The 21,009-nt window shown below is 43.4% G+C and overlaps 1 protein-coding gene across 1 annotated transcript; it reads left to right on the forward strand.

Annotated features, from left to right (window-relative positions):
* Positions 1 to 18,652: 18,652 nt before the first annotated feature.
* Positions 18,653 to 19,376, forward strand: LOC123412666 (RING-H2 finger protein ATL52-like). The gene has a single exon (XM_045105613.1). It carries the CDS (start codon positions 18,705 to 18,707, stop codon positions 19,269 to 19,271), a length of 567 nt encoding a protein of 188 aa, XP_044961548.1. The 5' UTR covers positions 18,653 to 18,704; the 3' UTR covers positions 19,272 to 19,376.
* Positions 19,377 to 21,009: the final 1,633 nt, after the last annotated feature.

Raw genomic sequence — 21,009 nt, forward strand, 5'->3', positions numbered from 1 at the left:
ATGATGGTGAAAAGTCACCATTAAGAAAATCTCGACTTGTCGCAAAGATGTTTCCTACAAGATCAAAGAGTTGAATATGACGAGACTTTCTCACTCGTAGCGATGCTAAAAGTCTGTTCGAATTACGTTAGCAGTTGTTGCATTATTTATGAAATATTGCACATAGGATGTCAAAAACATTGTTTCCTCGACAGTTTCCTTGAGGAAAGGTTGTATGTGATACAACCAGGAGGTTTTGTCACTCCAAAGATGCTAACAAGTATGCAAGCTCCAACGATCCTTCTATGGACTGGTGCGAGCATCTTGGACTTGGAATATACGCTTTAATAAGATGATCAAAGCTTTTGGGTTTATACAAGGTTTATGAGAAACTAGTATTTCCAAAGAAGTGAGTGGGAGCACTATAGAATTTATGATAAGTATATGTGGTTGACATATTGTTGATCGAAGTAATGTAGAATTTCTGGAAAGCATAAAGGGTTGTTTGAAATGAGTTTTTCAAAGGAAAACCTGGATTAAGCTACTTGAATATTGAGCATCAACATCTATAGAGATAGATCAAAACTCTTAACAGAACTTTCAATGAAATGCATGCCTTGACAAGTTTTTGAAGGAGTTCAAAATAGATCAGCAAAGAAGGAGTTCTTGAGTGTGTTGTAAGGTGTGAATTTGAGTGAGACTCAAAGCCCAACCACGGTAGAAAAAAGAGAAAGGACGAAGGTCGTCCCCTATGCATTAGCCGTAGGCTCTAAAGTATGCCATGTTGTGTACCGCACCTGATGTGTGCCTTGCCATGAGTCTGTCAAGGGGTACAAAGAGTGATCCAGGATTGAATCACTGAACAAGGTTCTAAGTTATCCTTAGTAACTAGTGGACTAAGGATTTTTTTTCTCGATTATGGAGGTGACTAAAGAGTTCGTCATAAAGGGTTACGTCGATGCAAGCTTTGACACTAATCCGAATAACTCTGAGTAGTAAACCGGATTCGTATAGTGGAGCAGTCATTTGGAATAGTTCCAAATGTCACGTAGTAGCAGCATCTATAGGATGACATAGAGATTTGTAAATCACACACACATCTGAAAGGTTCAAACCCGTTGACTAAAAACCTCTCTCACAAGCAAGATATTATCAAACCCCATAACTGTATGGGTGTTAGATTCATTACAATCACATAGTGATGTGAACCAGATTATTGACTCTAGTGCAAGTGGGAGACTATTGGAAATATGCCCTAGAGGCAATAATAAATTGGTTATTATTATATTTCCTTGTTCATAATAATCGTTTATTATCCATGCTAGAATTGTATTGATTGGAAACTCAAATACATGTGTGGATACATAGACAACACGCTGTCCCTAGTGAGCCTCTAGTTTACTAGCTCGTTGATCAAAGATGGTCAAGGTTTCCTGGCCATAGGCAAGTGTTGTCACTTGATAACGGGATCACATCATTAGGAGAATGATGTGATGGACAAGACCCAAACTATAAATGTAGCATATGATCGTGTCAGTTCATTGTTACTGTTTTCTGTATATCAATGTATCTGTTCCTATGACCATGAGATCATGTAACTCCGGGACACTGGAGGAATACCTTGTGGGTTATCAAACGTCTCAACGTAACTGGGTTACTATAAAGGTGCTCTACATGTATCTCCATAGGTGTCTGTTGGGTTGGCGTGGATCAAGACTGGGATTTGTCACTCCATGTGACGGAGAGGTATCTCGGGGCCCACTCGGTAATGCAACATCACAACAAGCCTTGCAAGCAATGTGACTAAGGAGTTAGTTATGGGATCTTGTATTACAGAACGAGTAAATAGACTTGCCGGTAACGATATTGAACTAGGTATAGAGATACCGACGATCGAATCTCGGGGAAGTAACATACCGAAGGACAAAGGGAATAGTATACGGGGTTATATGAATCCTTGACATAGAGGTTCAATCGATAGAGATCTTCGTAGAATTTGTAGGAGCCAATATGGACATCCAGGTCCCGCAGTTGGTTATTGACCAGAGAGTGTCTCATGTCATGTCTGCATAGTTCTCGAACCCGCAGGGTCTGCACACTTAAGGTTCGGTGACGTTTCGGTATAGTTGAGTTATATGTGTTGGTGACCGAAGTTTTGTTCGGAGTCCCGTATGAGATCCCAGACGTTACGAGGAGTTCCGGAATGGTCCAGAAACGAAGATTGATATATAGGAAGTTGGTATTTGGATTCTGGAAGGTTTTCGGGCATTGCCGGCAGTGTACCAAGAGTGACGAATGGGTTTCGGGGCCCACTAGGTGGGACCACCACGCCCCAAGGGGTCCATGTGGGTTTATTGGATGCGCAATAAGGCATAATGGGCTCACAAAGTCATCCAAGGAAAACCCGCATGAGGAAAAAGTGGAAAGTCCAAAAGAGGTGGGAAATTAAGGAAGGAGTCCAAATCCAAGTGGGATTGGAGGAGGACTCATCCCTCCTCCACTTCGGCCGACCCAAGGGAGATTCCCTTGTGGCGCCAAGGCTGCCTCCTCCCTCCTCCTATATATACTAGAGGTTTAGGGATTTTTGAGACACAACTTTGCCATGTGCAACCCTAAACCTCTACTTCGTAATTTTTCCTCTAGATCGGTTTTCTGCGGAGCTCGGTCGGAGCCCTGTGATGACCCACAAGTATAAGGGATCAATCGTAGTCCTTTCGATAAGTAAGAGTGTCGAACCCAACGAGGAGCGGAAGGATCTGACAAGTGGTTTTTAGCAAGGAAATATCAACAAGGACTGAAATTATCGGTAACAAGTGGTTATGTGGTGAGATGGTTCGTAGCAAGCAACAAGTAACAAAAGTAGCAACGGTGCAGCAAAGTGGCCCAATCCCTTTTGTAGCAAGGGACAAGCCTGGACAAAGTCTTATAAGAGGAAAAACGCCCCCGAGGACACACGGGAATTTCTGTCATGCTAGTTTTGATCATGTTCATATGATCCGCGTTCGTTACTTTGATAGTTTGATATGTGGGTGGACCGACGCTTGGGTACTGCCCTTACTTGGACAAGCATCCCACTTATTATTAACCCCTCTCGCAAGCATCCGCAACTATGAAAGAAGAATTAAGACAAAGTCTAACCATAGCATTAAACTAGTGGATCCAAATCAGCCCCTTACGAAGCAACGCATAAACTAGGGTTTAAGCTTCTGTCACTCTAGAAACCCATCATCAACTTACTACTTCCCAATGCCTTCCTCTAGGCCCAAATAAAGGTGAAGTGTTATGTAGTCAACGTTCACATAACACCACTAGAGGGAAAACAACATACAACACATCAAAATACCGAACGAATACCAAATTCACATGACTACTATTAGCATGACTTATCCCATGTCCTCAGGAACAAAAGTAACTACTCACAAAGCATAATAATATTCATGCCCAGAGAGGTAATGAGTAGCATCAAGGATATGAACATAAACTCTTCCACCAAGTAATCCAACTAGCATCAACTACAAAGAGTAATTAACACAACTAGCAACCTTACAAGTACCAATCGGAGTCGGGAGATGGAGATTGGTTACAAGTGATGAACTAGGGTTTGGAGATGAGATGGTCCTGATGACGATGCTGATGGAGACGAGTCCCCTCCGATGATAGGTGTGTTGGTGATGACGATGGTGACGATTTCCCCCTCCGGGAGGGAAATTTCCCCGGCAGGATCGTCCTACCAGAGCTCTAGATTGGTTTTGCTCAAGTTCCGCCTCGTGGCGGGGGAGAATCCTCAAAAAAGCCTCCTCCTGATTTTTTTCCAGACGAAACCCTTCATATAGCAGAAGAGGGGGGCCAGAGGGCCAGCTGGGTGCCCACAAGCCCCCTAGGCGCGGCCGGGGGTGGCTGCGCCTAGCAGGCTTGTGGCCACCTGCTGGTGCCCCTCTCGCACTTCTTTGGCCCAGTATTTTTTATAAATCCGGAAAAAAATCCTCGTTGATTTTTACGGTGTTTGGAGTTGCACAGAATAGGTATCTCAAACTTGCTCGAATTCCAGGCCAGAATTCCAGCTGCCAGCATTCTCCCTCTTCATGTAAACCTTGCAAAATAAGAGAGAAAAGGCATAAGTATTGTACCATGAAGTGGAATAACATCCCAAGAAGCGATAAATATCAACATAAAAGCATGCTGCAAAATGGATGTATCACCCTGCAGGAATAAGATCACCACCACCACTCGAGCGCCGTCACGCTGCCGGGGAACTCATCTACATCCCCGTCTCTCTTGTTGGATCAAGAAGGCGGAGATCGTCATCGGGCTGTACGTGTGTGGAACGCGGAGGTGTCGTCCGTTCGGCACTTGATCGGGAGGGATCATGGAACGGCTCGTGAGAGGGTTCATGGGACGGGTCATGGGACGGTTCGTGGGACGGATCATGAAGACGTACCACTACATCAACCGCGTTTATTAACGCTTTCGCTTAGCGATCTACAAGGGTATGTGGATCCGATCTCCCTCTCGTAGATGATCATCACCATGATAGGTCTTCGTGTGCGTAGGAATTTTTGCCCATGCAACGTTCCCCAACAGTGTCCTCTCGTGGATTATACCATGTTCCACACAAAATAGTCAAACTCATTGGAAAAATACCCTCCACCATGATCGGACCTAAGCCTCTTGATTTTCTGATCAAGTTGGTTTTCCACTTCAGCTTTATAGATCTTGAAAAAGTTCAAGGCCTCATCTTTTAATTTCAAAAGATACACCTAGCAGTATCTAGTGGAGTCATCAATTAACGCCATGAAATATTTCTTTCCACCTTTTGTCAAAACACCATTCATTTTACAAAGATCTGAATGTATGAGTTCTAGTGGCGCAAGATTTCTTGTTTTCCCAATTGTGTGAGACTTATGAGGTTGCTTAGCTTGCACACAAACTTGACACTCAGATCCCTTAACAATGATGAAATTAGGGATTAAGTTTAACTTGGCTAGCAGAGTCATGCAACCTAATCTAACATGACAAAGACGTGAATGTGAGACATTTGATTCAGTATTATTGCAAACATGATTAACAAATTTATTACAAACATCTGATAAGGATAAGTGAAACAAGCCTCCTAATTGAAAACTTTTACCAACAAAAATTCCATACTTGGATATTACAAATTTATTGGACTCGAAGAAGCTTGAGCCATCTCTACACACAAGAGATCCACTAACAAGATTTTTATTGATCGGGGGGCATAAAGCACGTTGTGCAACCGCACAATCTTATTGAAGTAAACTTCAGATTGACTGTGCCAACACCATAAACAGAAGCCCTTGAACCATTTTCCGTCCCTACGGCCTGATAAGAAGAAAACATGGAAATATCACCTCATAGATATACATTAGCACCTGTGTCCATCAACCAATTAGGGGAACAACATAGTGAGAGAACAATGGGAAGTATACCGTACCCAACATCCTTCATCTTAGTGTCACCAATGACAACATTGGCGATCTCGTCGATTTTCCCATGTTGCTCTTGTGATAATGGTTAGGACAACTAGGATCCCAATTATCAGGATCTTCACAGACATGACAAACATCTTTCTTCTTACCACTCTTCTTCTTGCAGTTGCGTTGGTATGAAGCCTTGTTCTTCCCATCAAACTTTCCTTTACCATCAAAATCGCCCTTGTTCTTGACCATGTGAGGCTTTAAGTTTTTCTTTTGTACCACATTGGCACTAGAACCTCCCTCAATACCTCAAGCATGTATGCCTTTTGCTCTCTCCTTTTCTTCCACATCAAGAGTGACAATGAGATCTGGGACAGAAAACTCTTACCTCTTATGCTACAGATAGGTAGCAAAGTTCCTCCATAGGGGAGGAAGCTTAGTGATGACGCCTCTAGTGATAAACTTGGCTGGTAACATACAATTCAATTGCTCAAATTCTCTAGTAAATGATTGTATCTCGTGCACTTGCTCAACCACGGAGCACTCATCAGTCATCCTGTAGTCATAGAATTATTCCATGATATAAAACTCAGTGTCGGCATCCGAGACCCCAAACTTTGCCTCGGGTACATCCCACATATCTTTTCCATTATCAATTGACCTGTAATCATCGACTATGTTCTCACCAAGAACACTTAAGAGAGAAGCCTTAAACAAGGTATCGGCTTTTTGAAAAACTTGTTCCTATTGAGGATCGGGAACTCCTTCAGGTTTGCCAAAACTGGCATCATAGCATCTCATGGTTTGACACCATAGAACGGCTCTCACAGGCCACTTCTTATAGTGCACACTCTCAAAGATAGGAGGCCTTATGGAAGCAGCAAAACCACTCGGGGTAAATTGCCTATAATAAGGTTTTTGGATTGTTGGAAATATGAGGAATTTACCATATGATTTTATTAATGTAAATAGAAGATAAAACATGACTATCATAGAAGATATAAGAAATCTCATGCAATCCGAGAAAGAGTATGCAAATAGCATCTGAAGTAATGAATATGAACGGAACATATCTAGAGAGAAGCTAGAACAATAAAATGTGGCAGGATCTCAAACCAAAAGAATACAAACATGTACTGAGTTGTAGCAGTAGGATTAGGATTAGTGTTGATGTCATCGCCAACCATGCAGGTGAAGAGGGCATTGATGTGTAATACGTTTCCAACGTATCGATAATTTTTGATTGTTCGATGCTATTATATTATCAATCTTGGATACTCTATATGCAATAATATGCTATTTTAGATCTTTTTTGGGACTAACCTATTAACCCATTGACTAGTGTTAGTTGTTGTTTTTGCTTATTTTTGGTTTTCCAGGAAATCAGTAACAAATGAAGTCCAAACTCTATGAAACTTTTCGATGATTTTTTTGGATAAAAGAGACCCTGGAAGCTTTCGGTGGAGACTAGAAGACACACGAGGAGACGTCAAGGCAACAAGGCGCGCCCGGGTGGGGTAGGCATGCCCTCGTGCCTTGTGGGCCCCTCGTGGCTCTGTCTGGCCTAATTACACCTCCATAAGTTCTCTAAAATCGGGAAACCAATAGAGAGCCGCTAGAGGAATCGATCTGGAGATCTTTTCCGGTGCCCTGTCGGAGGGGAATCGATCGTGGAGGCCATCTATGTCAACCTTGTTGCCTCCATGATGATGTGTGAGTATTTCACCATAGAACTACAGATTCATAGCTAGTACCTAGATGGTTTATTCTCTCTCAATAAAAAGTTCACCGCGATTCCCGTGGTGACCTATCTGATGAAATCATCTTTGGTGGTGTGTTTATTGGGATCTGATTGATTGTGGGTTTATGATCAGATTATTCATGAATATTAATTGAGTCTTCTCTGAGTTTATGAATGATCAGTATAGCTTTGTATTTCTCTTCGATCTATCAGTTTGGTTTGGCCAACTAGACTGATTTATCTTTAGTGGGAGTGGTGTGTTGTGATGGGTTCAATCTTATGGTGCTCAATCCAATGACAGAGAGGGACATGAAACCTATTTCTATTGTTGCCATTAAGGAGAAAATGAAGGGGTCTATACGTGTTCATTTTCTTACTTTGTCTACATCATGTTATCTTGCTCCAAGCATACTCTATTTTATACATAATATTCTAGAATCGTGCTTGATAGTGGTTGATGAGTGAAGTAATATTACTAGATGAAGAAATGAGTCATTCTACTTGTTTATGGATGTGATACCTATATAGATGATCATTTCCATGAATAACATGTCATAACTATGCACAATTCTATCAATTGCCCAATAGTAATTTGTTTACTCACTATATGCTATGTTCGAGAGAGAAGCCTCTAGCGAAAATTATGGCCCCTAGGTTTACTAAAAATATTTAATAAAACCTTATTTACCTTGCTTCAACTTATTTACTTATATATTTATATTTTCTATCTATCAGTATTTAATCCTTGCAAGTAACGAGTTCAAGGGGCTTGACAACCCTCTTGCCCGCGTTAGGTGCAAATGTTGATTCTGTGTGTGCAGGTGCTTCAAAATGGGAGTTTGTGTGAGTCTCCTATTGGTTCAATAACCTTGGTTATCATTGACAGAAATACTTATCTCTATTGTACTGCATCTCCCCTCCTCTTCGGGGAAAAACCCAACTCAGTTTACAAGTAGCAAGAAGACTTTCTCGCGCCGTTGCCACGAAGACATCATCAAATTCTTGTCACATTCCTTCACACAAATTGTTATTCACTCATTATACTTTTTATTTTCTTTTAAATTTTCTTGCTCAAAAATATCAAAAACACAAAAAATATTTATCTTTGTTGGTTTACTTGTTTTTTCTGTTAGTTTGTCTGCTTGCCATTATGACTAGTTCTTCTCTTGTTCCGTGTACTCCCAATAGTGAAGTGCACAATTCTAAACAAAGGGGATGAGAAAGTTTAAAGGATTTTTAGTATAGGATTTTTGATGCTCAAAATAGATCAACTCACAGGCAATTCACCAACATTTTGCTTCGTAATTTCTATGTGGGGTGTTACTATTTGGTAGAGATTTGTGCTTGATACTATCATTGGTGGTAATTTGTTAATGAGTCGTACTTCAGACGCTTTCATTGCCATGATTAGTGTGCACCCCAATTTTAAAAGCATGATAAAGGAGCATATAATGAAGCCTCCTCTATTTGTTCCTAGCAGTGTGCTCATTAATAACTTGTGTTCTAAAACTCCTAGGAAGCAAGGTTGCATAACTGAGGAGCAGGATGTCAAATATGAAAATACTTGATACTATACATTATGCCTACCTAGGGGCAAAAAACAATAATGCTTGTTGGGAGGCAACCCAATAGCTATCTTAAAAAATTACTTTATTTTGTGGTGTGTTGATTTTTTTTCATAGAAGTAATAAATCATATCCTGGGGGCTACACACGCAACCATGCGCAAGAGTGAGGAACCATTCCTTGGCCTCGACTTTTAGTGAGAAAGGAAAACAACATAATGATATAATAGTAGCGCATATTTTCTTTATTAGTAGACAAAGCAGCAATATCATTCAGTTTAGTGAGATGTCCAACGACAGTTTGAGTTACATAGCCATGAAAAGGATCATATTCTACTATAGGGATTAACTTAGGATCAATAGAGAATTCATAATCCTTATCAGTAACAAATATAGGAGAAGCAGCAAATTTAGGATCACGTTTCATTTTCTCCATCATAGATTTTTCTTTTAGTTTGCATAGTAGTTTGTTCAAATCATCTCTATCACTACAAGCAAGAAATCCGCTAGCTATCTCTCCATCCATAACATAACCCTAAGGTACATCAGGTCATTCATATCTATTGGGAGATCTAGGTACAATAGGTGATTCAAAAACTTCATCAGTTTCAGCAATCTCATGTTCTCCACCTTTAGCAATATGAGCATCAAGTAATTCATTCAGTGGCACGGTTTCAGTTTCATCAAGTATAGTAGTAATATCATCATTAATTTCAGAAGTAGCATCATCAAGTTCATGCGACATATCAGGACGAGAAACGGGTGGTGGTGTTATAAGTTGATTCAGAACAGTAGGTGAATCAAAAGCAGAGCTAGATGGCAGTTCCCTACCTCCTCTCGTACGAGAGGGAACGATCTTGGTTCGAGTATCTTTCGGATTATTCCTAGTAGTAAGTGAATATCATCAAGTGAGCACAATAAATAGAGCTGTGCTCCTGTAATGCCCCAAGAGTGTATCTTTCCCTTTATGGATCCTTCTCTATGTGGGTCCACCTTGCCATTGATATGAGAGCTCAATGCATATGATTTCATGTGATGTCACCTTGTTTATTCTTCCTTTGCATGCATGCTTTACATATCATTCCATGTATGGTGTTTGATGCCTTGTGATCTTATGTGATGGCGTAATGACATGTGGTGTGATGTGTTGATGCTATGTATGAAGTGGGTGTTGCTTGCAGTAGGGAGCATCTAAGTTGCTTTGCACTCGATTTCAAAACCATCTCCCTCTCTTTTACCTCAAGCCCAAATATTATTTTACTCCTTCTCTGTTTTATAAATGCCCATGGTTTAGGATATTTTGTGGTGGATTTGAGATGTGGATTTGCTGTTTTGAAAAGGGGTTTTAAAGGTGCAAATAATTACAAAACAGATCCAATAATACTGTTTTGTAAGTATTTAGTTGCTCCAAATAATCCTTTTGTAATTTATTCAAATAGGTCATAATTTCTTATGACCAGGGACATTTTTGTTTTGTTTTGAACCCCAACAGATTTGTCCTTGCATTATTTTCTTTCTCTGTTTATTTTTGTATTTGGAAAACCCAGGGAATTAACTTCCTTCTATCTGGCGCCAACTAGTGGGCCTCCTCCCACTAGCAGGCCCAATTGTCTCCTTCTACTGTAGATGTCGTCATGTTCTCCTTCCTCCATCAGTTCTTCTTCAGAGACAGGGACAAAGCGACGGCATCAGACGCTGTCACGGATGTCGAGGCGTGTCCCTTGCCCCTCCTCCTCCATAAAAGGCCCCCTTGGCGTCCGTGCAGCTTAGGGTTTCCCTCTCGCGTCGCCACCTCCATCCCATCGCCTTGTCCCTCTCTGTCGACGACACCAGGTAAGGGGATCGGCCTCCTCCACCATGGCCGCGAGCTGAGGAGCTCATCGCCGTCGCGCCCGTACTTCTACTTCCCCTCCGGCGCCTCTGCGAGCACGCGAGATCCTCCAGGAATCCATTCCCGCGACTAGGACGACAAGATCTGCTCTGCTACCTCTCCTCGACGACGACGGCCTTCTTCCCCGACGAACTTCCCCGAGCGGCTACTTCCCCCTTCTTCCTCTACTTCCTCTCTGGCCGAAGCATCCACCTTGTCCAGTAGGTGAGGTAGATCCATCTCCCCTTCCTCCCTGTCCCAGATCGAGAGAGGTAGGCCGTAGAGTTGCGGCCGTTCCTTCTGTATCACCGGAGCCGCCATGTCACGTCGAGCCGTCGTTGTAGGTCCTCTCGAGTAGAGCTAGTAGTTGGAACGGAACCATGGGAACTCCTTTTCCCTTCCATCTAGTAGTCGTAGCTGGATTTGTAGTGTATCGCCGGCGAGCACCATCCCCTGTTCCGGCCACCGTCGGGCAGAGGAGTTGCTGAGAGGATTTACTCAAAAGAGTAAACTCCCCTCCCCTGTTAAGATCCCATCTAGTAGCAGAGTGGTAGAGGTGGTTTTGGTGTTAGTAGCTGGTCGTGGGTTCGATTCCCCCTCGTTACCCTTTTGCATTTTATTTATTTCGGCACAGTAGCTTAGCAGAGGGCATTTCCTGCTCTCTTCTTTGTATCCGTCGAGCCAGAGCACCTTAGCCCAGTGGTGTTGTTCCTGTGTTGTGACCAGGAGGTCTAGGCTTCGATTCCTACCCCTCCTTTTATTTTTTTTATTTTGCATTCTTGTGCTGTTTACCTTTGGCTTGATGTAGTTGTTGTTGTGGTGTGCTTTACACCATGGGGGAATTTTGTCTCCCCTCAAACAGCTTGTACTTCATAGTGTTTTGCTAATTTGTGAATATTTGATGGAGTAGGCTTGTGAGCATGTGTGTAGGTATGTTCTTGGTAGAGATGCATGTGTAGGTTGATTTGCATATATGTATGTGTAGGATCATGTATGTGTGTGTGCACCTTGTGGATGTATGTCACTAATGAGGTGATTCCATGTTGTGCAAGTGAGAAGCATGTATGGGTGTTTTCCCATGTGCATGTTGATGTGTGTGTGTCCTATCTAGTGCAAGTATGTGGTGCATGTGAGAGTGTGTGTGTGTGTGCTTGTGTGTGTGTGTCTCACACATGTCATGGCATGGTGTGCCATGACAAGCACATGTGCTTGTACGTGTAGGGTAGAGAGGCAAGTTGAGGTGTGTGTAGTTAGTTGTGAATTCTATTTAGCATGTGTAGGTGACCTTTATGCTTGTGCTTGTTGTATGTGTGTGGGAATGGTAATGTGCTATGGCACACATACATGAGGGTTCTAAACCCTCATGTTACCATTGGACTTGTGAGAGTGTGCATATGCTTATGTAGGTGTTGATCTAGTGAATAGCACATGTGATGATGCACTATTCACTATATGTGATTCCATGTAGTTTTTCTTCTCTAGTTTGTGCCCATTTGTTCTATGCAAGTGCCCATGTATTATATATGTTTTTGGGGTAGAAACATCCCAGGATTCCATTGGTGAAGTCAGTTTTTCCTTTGGAACACTTTCTAGGAATGTCATATTTCAGATTTGTTCAATGTTTGGAGCTTGGTTCCATGAGATGTGGTGAGCCCAAGAGGTTGATTCCTTGTTGTGGCATTGGAGGGTGACCCCCTCTATGGCATGTTGGTTTTGTTTCATGCTTAGTAGTTCATGTGTGCAAGTGGTGCTTAGTCAAAGTAGGCATGTGGCTGAAATTCCAGTTTAGTGAAATTCTGTGATTTTCACTAAGTTTGTGAATCTGCTTATATTTTCTTCTCCTGTTGTTGGGCTTGTAGAGGTCCATGTGTTGTGAATCAGCCTTGGCTATCAACTGGAAAGTTGTAGCTTTTGTAATTGTCTAGCTCTCTGTAAATTTTCATTCCATTTGGAGTCATGTAGATATTGTTTTGGGTGCTGTCAAAATGCTTCAGAGCATAAACAGCTAGTCAGAATCTGGAATTTTCTCTAAGTCCTTGAAAACTGATATTTTTGGCCAAGTTAGCAGTGTGTAACTTTCTATGTGAAACTCCTTTGCATTACCTTTTTGCTTGTTCTTGTAGTACTCTTGGATAGCTTCTACCACATATCTTATTTGGCATATTTGGGTGGCTGTAGGTGCTTTGCATGTAACCCTCAAACTGCTATGATGTTGTTTATGGCAGCATGTAAGTTTTGATGTTTTGATGCTTGTGAGTGCATAGATGATGGTCTGGTGATATTCCTTGCACCACCCTATCCATGTTGGTTTGTTTTATGTCTTGGCAACCTGGGTATACCAGAGTTATGCCATTGGAGTGTGTTGTGATGATTTTGATACGTAGGACGTCATTTCTTGTTTCGTTGTTTCCCGTTGATCCGTAGCTCCGATCGTTAAGTTCTTTATATGTTTTTGCATCATTTTCACGTGACGCATCTGATCATGTCATTCTCATGCATGTCAAGATAGATTAGAGTGCAGTTCTATCCAGGAACTTGTATTTTCTTCTCATGCTTGTGCTAGTGAGTAGAATAGAGATGCATGTTCATTTTCATCTATGCATCATGTGCTTGTTGAATCTTGAGGTGTTGTTGTTCATTGGATGCTATTTTTATGTTGGGTAGCACCGAGATCGGAGAACGAGTATGTGGATCCGGGAGAGTACGTGCAGGACGAACAAGAGCAGTTCCAAGCTGAGGGCATCATAGGCAAGATGATATGACCTTGATTCCATCTCTAGACTTGTTATGCTAGATTACGTTTCTTCGTCATATGCTCGCTGCCTACCACTGAAATAATTGCCTCCTGATATTGCCATGAAACCCAAACACTTATCCCTTCCTAGCAAATCTTGAATGGCTAAGCAGGCTTTGATAAGCTTCTAATGTTAGCGTTGCTAGTAGCACGTGCTTTGTCTCATGTGATAACATGAGCTTGATATCATTATGCTAAATTTGTTAATTAATAAATGCACCTATATACTTGGTAAATAACGGAAGTCCTAGCCTTTTTCCGGGTGTTTTGTTCTGTTATTGCCGCCATAGTTACCGGCTACCGGTGGTTGATTTCATAACTGATCGCTCCTAACACGTTCGGGGTTGTTATGGGGCCCCCCTGATAAATCGCGTAGTGTTAAGACTTGTCCGGCAGGACCCAACATTGGTGTTAATTTGCTAATCACTTAATAATAATCTGCATAGGGAATAGCTACCCCGAGGAATTTAATCAACAACCCAGGCCAGTGCTCCTCATGAGTGTTGCTCCAACCGAGAGCAGCTTATTACGCTCCCCGGGGCAACTCGGTATTTTGGCGTGGTAACCATCGCTCATCCGTCGTGTCGTGAGACTGAGATACACGGCTCTTATCAGGGTCGTCGACACGACGGGAGGTCCTGCTAGTCTTGTCTTACCTTAGCGATATATCTTGCATATAGGAATCCCAGTGAAGCTTTGGTTCTCCCCAGAGTTGAGGCTTTCCTCTAAGGAATCCGACGAGATCACGGGATTCATGATAGAGGATTCCTTTGCGGCCCGTGACCGTTTGTGATGGACTAGTTGGAGCACCCCTGCAGGGTTTAATCTTTCGGAAAGCCGTGCCCGCAGTTATGTGGCAACTTGGAATATTTTTTAGCATCCGTTTATAGATAACTTAAACATAATCTAATAAAATTGCCAACTGTGTGCGTAACCGTGACTGTCCCCTTCGAAGACCTCTCTTCGATCGGGAACACGGTGGGGTTATGATTGACGTAAGTAGGTGTTCAGGATCACTTAGTGATCAGCTAATCAACGATCGCTAGTATAGACCACCTTCAAATCATGTTCTACGTAAGTTAGACACCATATATGCTTAGGATGCTGCAACCTAAACACTCCACCTTCCTTCCTAATAACTTGACTAGTTCTGGCACCGAGGTCATAGATTGCTGATTGCCCGTGGCTCGCAGATTCCTTCACAACACCAACAGGTTCAAGTACCCCCGAGACAGGTGATCCCGACGGCACGCAGCTGGCGTGGCAGTACGATGAGGAGAACGACCGCCTGTACGTGAACTATCCAAAAGACTGAGGCGTGGTCGTGATCGTGGGCAAGCATGCAGGGTAGCATAGTCATTTCTCATGTTTTGTAGTCCATAGTGGAACTAGCTTGTTTGGATGTGTGATGTAACTCTGATATATTTATGAGATGGCAGTTGAATCCCTTATTATCATTCTACTATTATAATGTATGTGCTACGTTACCGTGCTTGCGAAACGCTTAGATGCGCTTCTTTCCAATTCGGGGCCTCGTTCCCTAAATCGGAAAGGACCGCATCTTAGTCGTTATAGCTCCCCAGCAACGGTGCAAGAAAATAATCTTGATAACCCACAAATGTAGGGGATCGCAACAATCTTCGCGGGTACTATTACACCCTGATTTATTGATTCGACACAAGGGGAGACAAATAATATTTATTGGTGTTAGCAGTTGAGTTGTTAATTCAACCATACCTGGGATATCTCCCTACAACAAAGATTTTAGTAGCACGACAAAATAGTAGTAGTGACAGTAACAATAGCAATTTTGTAGTAGTTGTAACAGTAACATCAGCAATAGTAATTTAGCAAAATTCAGTATGTGTAAAGCGTAGGTCATGTATCAATGATGATAGATATGAATGATATAAATCATGTAATAGTTACACAATAGAGCAACACGCAACTAGCTCCAATTCATCGATATAATGTAGGCATGTATTATGTATATAGTCATACATGCTTGCGATAAGAACTTGCATGACATGTTTTGTCCTACCCTCCCGTGGCAGCGGCATCCTAATGGAAACTAAGGGATATTAAGGACACCTTTTAATAGAGAACTGGAAGAAAGCATTAACACATGCTGAATACATAAACTCCTCAAACTACGGCAATCACCGGAAAGAATCCCAATTATTGTCGCCTTGGGGTATGCAGATCAAGACACGTAATAGGTGCATACAACTTACAAGATAGGATCCAAATCACTCTTATATTCATGAAAACATAATAGGTTCATATCTGAAATCATGGCACTCGGGCCCTAGTGACAAGCATTAAGCATAGCAAAGTCATAACAACATCAATCTTAGAACATAATGGATACTAGGGATCAAGCCCAATCAAAATAACTCAATTAAATGATCAATCTCATCCATCACATCATCGTCCCGCAAGCCTACGAAAAAATTACTCACTCCCGGTGGTGAGCATCATGGAATTGTTGATGGAAAACGGTTGGTGATGACGACAGCAACGAATCCCCCTCTCCGGAGCCCTAAATAGACTCGAGATCAGCCCTCCCGAGGAAGAACATGAGGTGGTTGCGACTCCATCTCGTAAAACACAAAGAAATATTCTCTCTGCTTTTTTTCTCCGAACATGTGAATTTATAGGACCGGAATTAGGGTCGGGGGATCCACGTGGGCCCCACAAGCTAACACGGCACGCCCGGGGGGTGAACGTATCCTCTTGGCTTGTGGCCCATAGACAGCCCCCTCCGACAGTTCTCCTCTCCACAATTCTTCATATATTCTAGAAATAATTCACAAAAAGTTTCGTCCAGTTCCGAGAACTTTTATTTGTGCATAAAAATAACACTACGGTAGTTCTGCTAAAAACAACGTCGGTCCGGGTTAGTTCCAATCAAATCATGTAAATTACAAGCCAAAACTAGAGCAAGAGTGTTTGGAAAAGTAGATACGTTTGATACGTTTCAGTGAACTACTCATACATCACCATGGGAGTAGCATGGTTGACGTAGAGGCCCTCCGTGATCGATGCCCCCTCCGGCAAGGCACCAGAACAGGGCTTCACATGAGCACACGGTGGAACAGAATCTTGCGTCGACGGAAGAAGTGATTCGGGAGGCTTCCTAAGGATGTGGGGATTAATGATAATTTATAGGCCAGAGAGGGACGTCACGGCGCCAGGAGGGGCCACCACATAATATCGCGCGTCCACCCCCTGGGCGTCCTATTGTGTGCTGGCTCCCTCATGTGGCCTCCGGTCTTCTCCCAAACCTCTGAGCTCTTATTTTGGTCCATAAAGAATCATCAAAATGTTTTCTGGCAATTGGACTTCGTTTGGTACCGTAAACCTGAAAAGCTAAAAACACGCAGAAAACAGCAACTCACACTTGGCACTGGGTTAATAGGTTAGTGCTAAAAAGTAATATAAATTGATAAATAAATACCCAAAAGGTATCCTAGAATGATAATATTAGAGTATAGAACAATAAAAAATTAAGGAAATGTTGGAGACGTATCACCACCTCATACCCTTAATCCCCCCTTCCCCAGCTTACCCATCACCCTTACCCATACCCCCTGACGGATACAACTTTTTCCCATACATGTTACTCGGCAGGGTAGACGGGTACCCACGGGTATAATTACCCATGTTTGCAAAGCATAAGTTTGAACAACTTATAGTCATAAACAACAACATATAATCATAGTTTACAAAAAAGATTAGCAAAACCATATATACATATAAACAACATTATATAGTCATAAACAATAATACATAGGCAAACATTTTCAGTTCACAAATTCTTCACATAGTCTAGATTCTAGAGATAATTTCGAGTTCGCATAGATTTTACATGGGTACGTGGGTATGTGGGTATGGGCTATATGATCCCGTATCCATACCCGCTCTACCCGACGGGTTTCAGTAAATTTTTGTCCCATATCCTTATCGTAATAGGGTTTTTGCCCGCAAGGTACGCGGGTAATGGGTTTCCATTGCCATACCTAGACCGAACACATGTTTTCGCATGTGAAATCTTTGGCGAAAATTCGCCGTGAATAGGGCAACAGTGGCAAAGCAATCTTCCATCAACGTAAAATGCCCCTGCCCTGTTCCGATTCCGCACTCTATGACCCTTGATCGATCCCCTGATATTGAGAACATGCCCTTCCGTACGCCTCACATCTGCATAATCCTCCTCGTCGGACGACTCAACGTTGTGCCCTAGAAGTACTCCATGTCAGAATCCGTTGCTTCAAAGAAGGGAGATAAAAATGTCAAAAAATAGCATGGGCATTTCCCTAAACACTTGTTGGGTGTGGTGACCCCGAGTCCCCACGGACAGCGTCTGCAATGGTGGATGGTACCTACACGGCATACAGACGAGAGGTGGAACGACGGCGGAGACAAAGCGGCGTGACGACCTGGTGAAACGGGAAAGGACACAGAGGTCCGACAAGGACTTCACGAAAGCTGAGGTAGTACAATGGCCGCGGTGGACATAAAGGAAGTGAATGCCATGCAAGGGGGAGGGATAGAGACGCGGGCTTCAGGTGCGGTTTCGATGGGCTGGGGTGTTGAGTCCTACATGACGGAGGTCTAACTTCTCAAAAAGCCACCTGGTTTGCTTTCGGTTACGAAAATACATACACGCGGGCACGTCCACGAACCGATGCAGGACCGCGTTATGACATGCGTCCGAATGTTTGCATGCGATTTCAGGGTCCGCTCTAGAGATGCCTTAATCTTCAAGGGATCCGCTAGAGGTGCCTTTAGTCATGTACTCCCTCCGTTCCTAAATATAAGTCGTCTACATACGAAGCAAAATAATTAAACGTACACTCTAAAGTATGTCTATATACATCCGTATATAGTCTACTAATGAAACCTCTAGAAAGACTTATATTTAGGAACCGAGGGAGTATATCTGTAAACTTCTTTAAAACTATTTCAAAAACAAAACAAATATACTAGGACCATGAGCTCCCGAGCACACCTACAATAGTAGTTACCGCGTACTAAGCTTCTTCTAACATGCTGATCTCCAACGCCGCATAATTAACAGGAACCTCCTTGACAACGTCAGCTTACCGCCACCATCCAGTTGCCGTAGCGTACAAAACAAGAGGAGACCGTGATTTCCCCTTCGTTTCGCGAAGAAATCGACCATCAGTTTGACCAAGGGAATACTTTCCATGAAGTTGCGCTCAGAAGAATAATTTGCTTAAGACTTAGTAGTGTATATCCGATTATAAAGCCAGCAAACAAGGACAGAGCTAGTTTGCAGTTTTGCACACGCACCGATGGCTCAGTCGCCACCGGGCTTCCCCGGCTTTTCTATTCCTCCGCCGACGTGGCCATACCGTCCTTCCCTGCCGCCGCCGCCGCCGCCACCATACATATACAGGTACAAGCCGCCATCAAGCGATTCGTCTCAAGGCAGGACCGTTGCCGGCATCTTCGGCGGCCTCGTCGCCTGCTTGCTCGTAGGCATTGCCCTGTGCAGCCTCTGCAGGAGGCACCGCAACAGCCGCGCCCGTTCTGCGGCGGCTCCGCCGCAGAACCTGACGGGGAGGGAGAGTAGCAGCGTGCGCGTCGACGTGCGGCAGCTTCACCAGGCCAGCGCCGCCAGCCCGACGGCCGGCCTCCCGGCGTTCACGTACAGCCTGTCGGTGAAGCACAACGTGACGGGCGGAGGGGAGGAGGCGGCGACGTGCTCGGTTTGCCTCGGCGCGCTGCAGCTCGGAGACACGGTGCGGCTGCTGCCGGCGTGCCTGCACCTGTACCACGCGGATTGCATTGACCCGTGGCTGGACGCGCACTCGACGTGCCCGGTCTGCCGCTCGGACACCGATCCCACCGCTGTCTAGCTAGATGTACACTTTGACCGGTGTTGATTTGTTGGATTTATTTTGCTTGCTGTATATATTCAAAAATACGTCTACTCAATAACTCAAATTATGTAGGCAACATAAGACAGGAGTGTCTGAAGCGTTTTCCTCTCTTCCGTGCCGGCTGGAATCCGATCGTCGGTGATGAGGAGGATCGCTGGATTCACGCATGTGGATCGCTTTTAGTTTTTGTAGTCTATGTTTTTAGGTTGTTCATTGTTTTGGCTTCGGCAGCGGAGATGGCGATGCTGAATAATGATTATTTGGATCCTTCCCTGATGAGGCCATCGGTCCTATGGTTGGGGATGGATTTGAAAACCAGTCTGTTCAAGCAAGGATGACGTGGCGATGGTGGCATCCTCATGGTGGATTTGTGTCCTCGGGCTACGCCGTTGCGACGGCGTTTTCTCCAGCGTCGGCGCGGAGCTTGGGAGGTAGTTCAGGAGCGGATCCAGAATGTGGTATGCATCGACGACAACTGGAAGACGGGACGTATGCTGGGTTCGTGTTTCGTGGATGGCAGATATGCTTTCCTACTTCGATGTTTTAGTCGTGGTGGGGTGACAGATCTAGAGTTCGATGACGTGTCCGGGGTGTTGTCCCGGTCTGATTCGTTCAATGACAAGGGCTTTACTTTTGGTGAGCCAACTTGGAGATCCGCAAAGCTGCATATCAGCGATGGAGCCGTGTCGAGTTCGGGTGAGAAGGTTATTCGTCATTCTTTTATTTGGTGGCTGCTGTGGTGATGCTGGAGGCAGGTGACGGACATTGATGTCAAACTCAGAGATGTTTTTCTATCTTTTCAGTTTTGTCATGTCGGTTTTTATACGACTTGTACTTTGATTTTTATGATGTGAATGAGACGCATATTACCAAACAAAAAAAGGACATGAGTGTCCAAATGATGCATTTGTCTTACCTGCTTTTTGTGGACGTCGTGAGGGTTCTCCAATGTCTTGATGATCTCACACTCCTGATTTTTCTAAGTTTCAAAAAGAAATATTACTCCCAAATTTTTTGAGTTTCAAAAAATAATATTACTCCTGATTTTTTAAAATAAAGACAAAAAAGTTGCCTCATTTATTAATTAAAGAGAGTTTGGGTACAGAAGAACCGGCTTTACATCTTAGTCCATCAATGAAAATAGAGCAAACTACTACTCTTGCGGCATGATGGTGGTCATGTGCTTAGCTCTTGGCCTCCTCCTAGATGAGCATTAGAATGTAAAATGACGGCGTTGACTTTTTCAAAAGACCCTAGCGTTTATGAGTGAGGCCATGACTTTTTCATTTCAGATGACCCACCAAACAAGCATATTATGAGTGAGGCCATGACCTTTCTGTTTGCCGTGTTTAGTTTTGACATGCTTGTCCACCACCACTTGGTGTCGCGCTTCGTCCCCCATGTGTGCATCTCCAACGCCCCCAATCCAAGAGAAGCTTTGATCATATACCAAATGTGAAGTGTGAATCGACACTTGAAGATAAGGCGATTCGATGTCTCAATGGCCCTCCTGCATAGGGTGCATAGCCCACAATTCTCCCAACCTCTCTTCTCCAGCCTATCCGCACTTCATATCCTGTTTACAATTGTCAACCACGAGAAGAACTTGAACTTGGGAGGTGCCCAAACCTTTCAAATGATCTTATTCATTGTAGTGGATATAGGGCCCAGAAATTGTGCCCTATAAGCGGAGGTCGCCGAGTACTCGTCATTT

The sequence above is a fragment of the Hordeum vulgare genome, chromosome 7H (assembly GCF_904849725.1).
Source record: "Hordeum vulgare subsp. vulgare chromosome 7H, MorexV3_pseudomolecules_assembly, whole genome shotgun sequence".
Taxonomy (NCBI): domain Eukaryota; kingdom Viridiplantae; phylum Streptophyta; class Magnoliopsida; order Poales; family Poaceae; genus Hordeum; species Hordeum vulgare.